General features: G+C 31.8%; 2 protein-coding genes across 2 annotated transcripts; both read right to left on the reverse strand.

The window, feature by feature from the left end:
- Positions 1 to 73: 73 nt before the first annotated feature.
- Positions 74 to 5,131, reverse strand: LOC116769202 (uncharacterized). Its single transcript, XM_032660232.2, has 5 exons — positions 4,983 to 5,131; positions 2,921 to 3,080; positions 1,634 to 1,836; positions 1,104 to 1,358; positions 74 to 756 (listed from the first exon to the last, which is right to left on the reverse strand). Exons 1-5 carry the CDS (start codon positions 5,011 to 5,013, stop codon positions 572 to 574), a joined length of 834 nt encoding a protein of 277 aa, XP_032516123.2. The 5' UTR covers positions 5,014 to 5,131; the 3' UTR covers positions 74 to 571.
- A 311-nt stretch (positions 5,132 to 5,442) lies between these two features.
- LOC116769236 (uncharacterized) lies at positions 5,443 to 9,873 on the reverse strand. Its single transcript, XM_061528479.1, has 5 exons — positions 9,719 to 9,873; positions 7,705 to 7,947; positions 6,717 to 6,922; positions 5,829 to 5,972; positions 5,443 to 5,695 (listed from the first exon to the last, which is right to left on the reverse strand). Exons 1-5 carry the CDS (start codon positions 9,723 to 9,725, stop codon positions 5,609 to 5,611), a joined length of 687 nt encoding a protein of 228 aa, XP_061384463.1. The 5' UTR covers positions 9,726 to 9,873; the 3' UTR covers positions 5,443 to 5,608.
- Positions 9,874 to 10,941: the final 1,068 nt, after the last annotated feature.

Genomic DNA, 10,941 nt, shown 5'->3' on the forward strand with positions numbered 1-10,941 from the left:
GAACATTGTACTACTGTACTAAAACTATATTTAGGTAAATGAATTGTAGTGTTAAGCGAATGAAACATTGTCAATCAATAATTAACTTTAATAAATATATCTTTAACAATTAATTTTAAGTACTTAAAGTTCTAAGTCGTCACAACATAGATTATATAATCTTACAAAGATCTGTCAGGCTGTGTTCCTTGTACATAACTGTATATACATTTAATTTTTATTTTAGCTATGTTTAAGGATAATCTTTTTTTATATAACTCTTGATTGATTTACTTAGATAAATATATGTAATAAATCTTTTTGATGAATTTATTATTTCTTTTATATTCTCGAATTAGAAAGTAAGAAAACATAGAAAAAATTATAGTAATGACTGACTTGAAATTTTAAACAAGTTAAATCTTATAGCAGACACAAACAATACGTTTAAGATTTGATTAAAAAAAAAGAATTTAAAACATTTTTCCAAGAAATTTTTTTTAGTTAAGATTATAAATAAAAAAAAATTACACTAAAACAAAATAATTTAGTTTCTTTGTTATGGAATAATTCGAAAGGGGTGATGATGATATCAGTTAGGACAACTGTAGGTCGTTTTCACACACGTCATAAACGGCGGCACCTCGCAGGAGCACTTCGTGCAGCTGTCGTCGCCAACGACCTCGTCTCCGACATTCAGGGTCAGGTTGCCGAAGACACACTGTGACTGGATCCCACGGAGGTTGATGCCTTTGATTATCTTGGTTTTCGCGGAAGCTGGAGAGAATTTTTTTTTATATAGTTTTAAAAAAAGTAAAGTATTTTTTTTTCCTTTTAGCCTGGAAATTATGATGACAAATATTTGTAAAACTTATCTCTAAAACGTGAATTTTTGGTCAAGATAAAATATCTGTTTGAAGATAAAACTGATTTTGATCAGCCAAAGATTTATCTGTCAAGAATTTTAAATGATTCATCAAAGTTAGTGGGAGTTTATAAGTTAACCTGTCCTCGTAAATACAAACATATTCGTTCATAATAGTCGTGTAACTTTAATAATTGTAACACATAAATATTCAATAATTAAAAAAATATATTAAAAACGTGTAACGTGTAACACTTACGACATTGGAATGAGAACGGACAAGACTTTGCGTTTTTAACAAAGACCGGAGCGCATTTATCCATGATATTTTTTTGGTTGTAAATTTCTAGGCCACAATTGATGTCGCTGCAGGTTGTAGGGTCGTCATAGCAACCGTTCCAGTCTGCTGTACAAACACACTTCTTCCTGCTATTCGCTGGTTCAAAGTATTGACCTTCCTTATAAGTCTTTCCATCCGCCTCACAGGTCTTCAGACTGGCTATCGCGTCTTTACCTATAATTTTAATTAAATCTGTTATAACGTGTTTGCAAAATAAATGATAAAATATTTGGTATTGTCATTCGATACAGCTGATGTAGTGCATAGTAATGTGCTATACATAATCGTGTGTATTCAATTATTTAGAGACAATGGATAATTTAAACCTTAGCGGAAATAATATTCACTTAGGAACAAAGAACGTAATTTAGTTTAATGTTAAAGATAATTCAATAATAGTAAGATATTAGTGATGGAAAAATGTTTGCTAGCGAAGACTTTGAGCTCACCACACACTTCACCGGTGCTGCAACACGAGTCCAAAGAAAACGTGTAAATGCATTCCTGTTTGTCAGGGTCGAAGTTTTCTACGCAGTCGACAGCTGCACAGTCAAATCTTGGGCCGCTGTCGATGGAACACACACATCCCAAAGCACATGGGTTTTTGACGAGGTCCATGGGAATTGTTGCGCGATCGGCATACTCAACTCCCCTAAAGAACGTAATTGTTAAATGAAACAAATTTTCTCAAATCAATGAACTTATGAGACTGTAGGTTCTGAATTAAATTATGAATACAAATAATATAATTCTTCTATCTGTGTTTATATTTTTATTCTCTTGAACCTATAAGGTAAATTAAAATGAGTGGAGCGTTACTGCTATTTGTTATCTACTAATGTATTATAAACTGCGAGCTGCGGAGATAAAATCATCGTTAACTTGTTTATTCACAACCCTATCACTGCGGTAAATATAACTGAAGGGGACGTGGATCGATATTCTGCATTTATGATTTATTTATTAACAAGCACGGTAATCTATGTTAAGCATTGGAATGTTTTTGGAGGACTCTTGGAGTAGAGAAAATTTAATGTTTTGCACAAACATGATGAAGGCAATTTTGCATACAATCATTTGTTGATGGTACTATAATTTAGTGATAGGAGTTATCAGAAAAACTAAAATTAAGTAGCAGCTGATGTTGACTATGATTACGATACAATTTTTATAAAATAATTTTCATTTCCACCTACCACCGGGAGAAATATTAGTCAATCAATATCCAGATTATATTAAATAACTTTGGTATTTTCTTCAAATTTTATATTAAGGCTGTAAACGTGACCTGGTTAGGAATTATGACATAAAAGCTATCTCGCCGTCACAGAAGAAACATAAAACTTCGTTACATTTCAACGAATTAAAATAAGTGATAAATAATATGCAGAAACTAAAGAAAATGTCGAAGGTTGCAGTGTTTCCAAACCAGCGGTCATGAGGTCATCCGCCATTATTGTTTGGCAGATGAAGCGGTACAAACATTATACTTAATACAAAAAGGCCAAGAGCAGCGAGGTCTTGCAACACAACGCCAAGAGTAAGCAGATTCTCAGTAAAAAGTGAAAAGTTTTAACAAACAAATCCTTGACAATATGTATGTGTTCTGTGTAGGTTATTGTGGTAATAAAATAATAGATTCTTTGGAACTTATAAAATAAAACTGAAGTATTTTTGCGACGACTATTCTTATTTAGCTGGCTCTATTTTTTATCTAGGTATAGCATATTTTTTACCTATAGTAACACATGTTAGGGTTCGGGTGCAGGTCTGGGCAATCGAACTCCTTGGGGCAGGTCGTGTTGTCGTCGTTGGGGATCGCAGTGCATCCCAACTCCTGGTAGAAACTGACGAAGTCGCATTCCCCTGACATATCACAGAAAACTGTTCCAAAACCTTAAAAAAAATAAGGAAGCGATGTATTAATGTCATTACACTTTTTTCATCATGAAATTATAAAATTAACTCTCAACTTTAAGAAATTAAGAAAAATTCTTGAATTAAGAAAAATTCGTGAAAAAAAATATAACCTGTTCATAAGAGTATAAATCAGTTTGTAGAGAGTTACTTATTATATGTTATAAAAAGAAGAAATTTGAAGAATTTTAAGAGATATATTAGAATACCTTACAATATAATAACGAGTGTTATATATATTTTTGATTTTCCCTTCATAAGCCAGAAACCATTATTTTACATAGTATTACAATCATATTTTTAGTCTGTTTTAAAATTATGTTTATTTTAAAGCATAATAAAAACTAAACTTATCCTAAAAGCTTTACATATGTTATGTAATCTGAGATAACTTGTAACTTGACATGTTCAAGTGACGTGTTTAATAATGTCCTTATAATCACACATTTAACAGTTTCATGCCACTTATCATGTTCAATGTAACACATTAAACACGGTAAGTTAAGATTAAACTTGAAAAAGCCTAGGATATGTACCGTATAATTACAAAAATTATGCCCTGAAGGTTTTCCTCGTACAAACAAGTTATCTATGTATGTATTCTTGTGCAATTCGGTGCCTTTAACCGCTTAGAAGACGTGTTTAAATCACTGACTTCGGCTAACAGAAAAAGTAATAGATTTTATAACAAAATCATTAAATGTACAAGAGTTAGGAACCCTGACTGGTAAATAATCTTTTTAAGATAATATTTTTATAAGATTTTATTGAAAATCAGTAAAAAAAATTACAACTCCTCTATTTATAACTTCTCGAATTTGTTAACCTTATACGAATATAAATATTATATGATTAATTGCCGTCATTATTGATTCAATTGAATCCATATGTATTTTATTTAAACAGATGCAAGCAAGTGCAGACGTAACATTTAAAACGCTGTTGTTAGACAATGTTATTTAATTACTACGGCTTCTGACAGATACTGAGAAAATCGATTCCTCATTAAATGTTTAAAGCATGTCAGTATTAATTATAACTAATACATATTTAAGAAAAACTAAAATATCTTTATTCCGATATGAAATTTCAATTTATCGTACATTCGATATTTTTTATTTACTTTAAACGTTTCATATGCGAGTAAATAATTACACGAACGTGAAGCCAATGTCACGAACTCACGATGTCAAGAAAAACCGCTTAATGAAAAGCAATAACACATAAATTTAAAAAGTTAAAACACAAAATTCTACTGAATTTAAATATCAGTCTAATTCGTAATGTGTCATATATCTGTGTAAGTGTCATTGAACTAGGTACTAGTGCTGATTACATCGACAAACAATGAGATTGGCGCTAGGCGTAGTATTCATAACCGTAATGTTTTTATATTTGTGAGGAATTTGGACATTTTTGAAGCATTGTATTTATTTATATTTTTATTACTTTTGTTTTTTCACTTAGCATAGTAAATGTTAATTAGGATTTAAATGAAGTATTGATATGTGATGGTTAGACAGAATTAACAGAGATGAAAAAAAAAATTCATCTATGAACTCAAACCGGGCCTAACATTGCACTTGCAACCTTTTCGTTGCACCCATAAAATTATTTACATAATGAAGAAAGCAAGAAATTAAATTGAAGTTAAAATTAACGTGTTTATTATTATTTTTTTTATCTACAAACATTAATAATAGTTCATAATTAAAGAATTATATTATTTTCAATACTAGTAAAATTCAATTTTAAACTGTTATGCAAATTAAAGTCTGAAAATTATTAATTTCATTAAATCTAAAACGATTTTTATAGTAAATTTCTTATCACTGATTTAGTTATTGTTGTCATTTAGAAAAACAAATAAAAATTACTTACAGAACACGGCTAGGATGATAAGTCGCTTCATTTTGTTTAATATGTACACGATAATAAAGGTAATGATTTGTTTTATTAAAATTACATTGAAGAAAAAAAGACGCGTGCGACAATATCGAGCTACTTTACGAGAATGATGTTGAAAATTTAAACTTCAAACAGGTATTGACAGTTCGCGAAGTGTATAATTATAAAGTTGTAGAAAAACGTAATTGCTAAGATATTTATTGCAGGCGTTATGCCATAGATAAAAAAGAAAAGTGGAGATTTAGTTTTAGATTTATTTTACATTTATATAATAAATGTACGACCTATGTAAACTATCTGTATACACTTTTAAAAATATTTTTTTTTCCAAATAAATATGCTGTTAGCAAGAAAATACCTGAAAAAAATAAATTAATTTTGACTGTAGTCAAATATTGTTTATGGGATACTGGATATATTAAAAGAAAACTGATACACAAAATGCAAAAATATATTTCGAAGAAGCTTGTTCAATAACCTCAGTGAAATTGGCAATTGACGTATAATTATGTCACTGAAAATATGTTATGGTAGTTGATGGCATATAATAAGTACGTTGGTTACTACAATGATTATAATAAATAAATATTTATGATTCTCTAGAAAAGAACAAGACATTCATATTCCGAGGAATTCCTCTCTTCTCCGTCGAAAGGATAGTAGCAGACTCCGTGGGATTGTTGGATCTGAAACATTGATTTGGATTACAGATTTGATAACATTGAGAGTTGAAAAATAAATTTCAATGTAAATATATTGTTTTATTTCAATTTATATATCTCAACGGTAGAAAGAAATTGGTAGAAAATCGATTATTACCTTCCCGGGTGTGGTGCAGCCGTCTTGGGTGACTCTTCCGAAGTACAGCTTCTCTCCATCAGCAGTGACGCCAGCCTCGACAGCACCAGGAGGAACGTTACCCCCAGATGAGAACTGCCACGAGAACATAGCAGGGACCAGAACCTGAAGATAATTATTTTATCCAATATTAGTTGCATGTTTTTCAGGAGTTAGGTATGTGTATAAAAATACAATTTCGTATTATAATTATAACATAATGTTTCTCTTTGACAATCTTGATAAATTTAATACCGATTTTTTTTCCCAAGTTAATTGAGCGACGTGTTTTGGACGTTACCGATTGTTTGTCCCAAAATCACCTATCGTTTCGAAATATGCATACGTACTTTTTGACTAAATATTATATTTTTTATAAATTTTCCTACTAGTTTTATTAATTTTCTAATTCGTTATTTTACTTTATAGTGTATTTTAATTTTCGAAAATTTTCCGATGTAAAAACTTATGATTTACAACAGTAAACATTTTTTTTTGTGGAAATATTTTTTGGTTCAATTCTTGATTTTTTTTATGATAAAGGGGGCAACCGAGCAGACGGCCTACCTGATGGAGGTAGTACCGTCGCCCATGGAGATCCGCAAAATAATTTTGAACATGCGTTGCCACCCTTATTTCAGGAAGAGAGAGAGGAAAGGTTGGGAAAAAGGAAAGGGCAACCGGCTCTCTCGCTCATCGGACGAAACGCAGCCATTAAAGACTGCTTCACGCCGATCTTCTGTGAGAGGGTAGTACTTCCTCGGTTGAGCCAGCCCATGTTCGAGCTGCAGCAATTTGACCACAGCTGGGCTCTACCACTTCATAAAATTTAACTTTATACATTATTAGATCTTTAACAATTGATATTACCTCAAATTGGTCTTTGAGAATTTCTTCGCCACCGTATGATACGTAGCAAGTATTCTTTGAGGGTATAACTTTAGCTGGAAGTAAGTCGCCTTCGTGATTTGCTCTTCCAGCATATATTTCATCACCATCAGCGTCTGTGCCCACTCTGAGAGCACCCATTGGAATGCTTCTTTGGCTCAAGCAAGCCGGAACCCAACGGTAAGTACCTAAAATATTAATGAAAAATACTCATTTTAAAAGAATTTTCTGATTGAAATATTATACATTATGTGATAAATATGACCAGTTTTTTTTTGTACAGATTTTTTTCTTTCATTTATTATAAATGTCAATATTATCGGACGTTTCGTTATCAGTCTAAAGGCGAGGTTTTATCTTTAGATAGCGAAATGTATAAAAAAAATTCTTATACCAAATATAAGGAACACAGAAAGCAATGGCCAACACTCTTTATGGTTAAATCATATTGAAAATCGCGAAAAAATGTGTAAGTATCTTCTGTGTGCAAAAAAAAATAATCTTAGAAATAAAATATTCAAATGTGGGGATGGGAGAGAAGGGGAACCATAGAGAGGATTGGCCCAACTGCGGCAGACGTTTCTTGTAAATCATAAAGAAATGACACCTCCCTGTTTGATTGAATTACGTAAGGTGAATGAAAAGTATGTTAGAGGTATTTTTAACAATTAACTTTTCTTTTATCCTTGTCGTATCGTCGTATGAGTTATTTGATAATACTTTAAAAAAAAATGTTAAGGATAAGATAAGCTTGTTCCATTTACGTTTATCTAATTCCACGAAATCACTTCAATATCAATTAATTAATTTATCATCGAAAATGCTGATGAAATATTCGTTACTATGTAAACAAAATTTTACAGGTAAGGTGCCACTTCTTTAGTTTCGGATTCATTACAATCATGCAATCTTCTGTGGCTGTGATGTTAACACTAAGGTTGCAAGTATTTTTATCCGGGATATAACTTACTCCAGGGTAACTCGACAGTTTCACCGGGCATTTCCGGGACAACTTCCACTGGGTCGTCGACAACGTGTACTGAATCGGGAGGAGGAGCGGGATATTGGGGGTAAAAGTACGCGGGATGGACCGGGTAAAAAACAACGCCGGGACCGTATGGATACATGTGGGGAGCATTTGGATTGGCCCCGGATCCAGGTGGACCCTGAGGGTAGCCGTGAGGGGGCGGCATCCCCCACCCGTGATATCTATCTGTTAATGGAAATTATTATTCAATAACGATGGCTTTGAAAATATTCTGATGTATATATAAAATATGAAAGAAGATATACACTTATATGATTTTGGTGTCTATCAAAGTTTTCTCAACATTATCTCAGCTGTGAACATATAACGAGACAATTGCATATTTAATTTGATTGTATAGTATAGAAGTTTTTGTTTTTGACATATTACTTTATTAAAACTTTACCAACAACGTCCCATCGGCACTAATTGCAAACTGGAAATCTAATATATAAAATTCTCGTGTCGCGGTGTTTGTCGTTAAACTCCTCCGAAACGGCTTTCCCCATTCTCATGAAATTTTGTGAGCATATTGGGTAGGTCTGAGAATCGACAAACATCTATTTTTCATACCCCTTAATGATAAGGGTTGTTCACTCTTAAACTGTTTTTTTTTTAATTTTTGAACGAAATTTGTTGTTTTTATTTTTTTATAATGTGGCATAAAAAATACATACAACCCAAAATTTTTGCTTTTTTATCACCAACCCCTATTGTTTTATGTATATGTAAACACAATACGAGTGTACGTTTGTTTCGGCTAATATCTAAAATGGCTGAACCGAGTTTAACGGGACTTATTGGCAGGTAGCTGATGAAATAAAAAGTAACTTAGGATACTTTTTTCAACTTCCCGAATGACCATCCCGAAATTATAACGCGCGAGTTGGAGGCAGGGCGCATACGGATCTTTAAAGTTTTGTCATAGTTTCTCATTATTTTTCTTACGCAGACGGAGTCGCGGGTAACAGCTAGTAATAATTTAAAATTATACCGTAATTCTACTTATATTCTTTTCAAGGTTTTTTTATTTCGAATACTCTTTGTCAATTTGAAATGTATGCCTTAACTATTTTGCATATCATAAAGGACGATGGGAGCACGTGATAATGACGATCTTTGACTTTAGACGTCTCTCATGAGAACTGGAATTTGTTTTCAGCATACTTAATTGTCGTAAATATGAAGAGTTTTTTTGTAACTTTAATATTATAAATTCGGTTAAACGCGAGAGGTCCAACGCCAAGGATCATAGTGGTCTTAATGTCACATCCGTACCGCTTCATCGTAGAAATGAATTTTATCCCAGACATGAAACGCGAAAACCATTGTACACAACGAGGATTATCTGTGTTTATATTTTACACTCTATTGACTCATGAATTCTATGGAAATGCAAAAGTAAATTAACATTATAATGCTTTAGACTTTAAGAAGAATAGTACTTTGCCTCTATAACTTTATTTATATTTAAATATGTTACGATGTTTTGAATTTAGTAAATATATAATGGAACAAACTTTGTGGGTGATAAGACAAGGAAAAATTTTACTTTTCTTTAATATAAAATACTAATATTAGTGTTAATATGAAAGATGTATATGTTTTTAGTATATTTTCCTAGGCGTGGATCCAAAATTTGTGGAATCATGGTCATATCCATCGATATTTCAAGCCTTATCTTATAATCAATTATAACCTTTATCATATGACAAAAGTCCACGTCTTTTATATTATTATCACAGTACAGATGATCAATTTGGATTATATATGAAAATTCTAGAAAGATATTCTGAAATTTAAAAAAAAATTTAAGCCGTTTTTTTATAACTCGTACAATGTGTCGTAATCAAATGAATCATGTAAAATATAAAGAATGAGGCCATTGCTTTGAAAGAAAAAGAAATTGAGATTAATGTAATGTAATCTTATCAGTATTGTGATATTATCAACTCACCTGCCATGGTGCGCGTCTGTTGAACAACTGCGACGCTATCTGTGCTGCCTTCCTTAAGTACTACGCTCTCATTACCGATAAAATTATATTGGTTGCATTAGACTGTGTTCTTTATATTATTTTGACGAATTCCTATGTGTCCAAAGTTTTGATAAAAACAGAAATAATATTCAACGTGTGACTAATAAAAAAGTCTAAGAAACTTTATTCATTAATTACATAAATAAAATGGCGTGTCCTTTTAAATTATCTGATAAAGTTCACGTAAGTGACTGAAAATTTCGTCTTACAAGTAAGATATGAAAGTAGCACACGTTTAGGTATATTTTGAATAACAAGTGTTTGGTTTTTCGTTGTTTTTTTATGAATAGAATTAAGAAATTTTCATTTTGACACCCTTCCGAAGAATTACGAGCAACTCATAAAGTGTTTAGTGTTACAACTGAAATTATTGGATCTTATTAAATTAACATATACGATATTTGACATAGGAAAGAAAATTTTTATTTGGAACATTCTTGCTTTTACGCTACATTGCATAATTTTTATGGTAGTATGATTCTAAATAAAAGCAAATTCATTAAAGGCTAGATGACAAAATAATAATTATTTAGTTATTATTCACATAAGTTTCATTTATCTCTGTGTTTGTTTTAGTACAAAAATATATTATATGAACGTGCAGTAAAACTGTTAAGTAAGGACCTAAACATCAACGACCATCTAAATAATTCCTACCTATTACTTTTAGAGATACCTTTTATTATTATTCGGATTGGACAGTGCTTACTGCTTGGCTATATGCAAGAGGGAATTAATACTACCACATGGCGAGTAGAGATGCAACCGTACATGATGAGCGGTCTAACTCATTAAAAGTCTATTTGCTTTTTCCTTGATGATCTCCAAATTGTAAATGGTAAGGAACGTAGTCTCAAGCAAACCTCAAGAACCGTATCGTTTCGTCCATATATGAGGAATGTGGAAGAGGAAGGAAGAACATATAAAAGGAAAGTTTGGAGGCTCTTCTTTTGTCTGGTTGTCCGCACAAAGGGGATGAATTATATCCTGTAATCTCTTGCATATTGCTGTCTCCATTTATTCTATAAAATAGTTAAAGGTCACGCCTGTGCTTAAGACTGATTGCGTTGGTATTAACCAAATTATGGTCCTCAATAAGCCGTTTTACGCGTCTTTCTGAAAGTAAAAAGCTGCGAGGTGAT

This window comes from Danaus plexippus, chromosome 5, assembly GCF_018135715.1.
Source record: "Danaus plexippus chromosome 5, MEX_DaPlex, whole genome shotgun sequence".
Lineage (NCBI taxonomy): Eukaryota > Metazoa > Arthropoda > Insecta > Lepidoptera > Nymphalidae > Danaus > Danaus plexippus.

What these genes read in the sequence shown, in the direction of transcription:
- LOC116769236 (XM_061528479.1), bottom strand. An exon ending in AACTGTCGAGTTACCCTGGA is followed by an intron (nt 6,923 to 7,704) that starts GTAAGTTATATC and finishes TTAATATTTTAG; the next exon opens with GTACTTACCGTTGGGTTCCG. An exon ending in GCTGCACCACACCCGGGAAG is followed by an intron (nt 5,696 to 5,828) that starts GTAATAATCGAT and finishes TCAATGTTTCAG; the next exon opens with ATCCAACAATCCCACGGAGT.
- LOC116769202 (XM_032660232.2), bottom strand. Translation starts at nt 5,013, where the DNA reads ATGAAGCGACTTATCATCCTAGCCGTGTTCT. An exon ending in CAGCACCGGTGAAGTGTGTG is followed by an intron (nt 1,359 to 1,633) that starts GTGAGCTCAAAG and finishes TTAAAATTATAG; the next exon opens with GTAAAGACGCGATAGCCAGT. An exon ending in TCCGTTCTCATTCCAATGTC is followed by an intron (nt 757 to 1,103) that starts GTAAGTGTTACA and finishes AATTCTCTCCAG; the next exon opens with CTTCCGCGAAAACCAAGATA.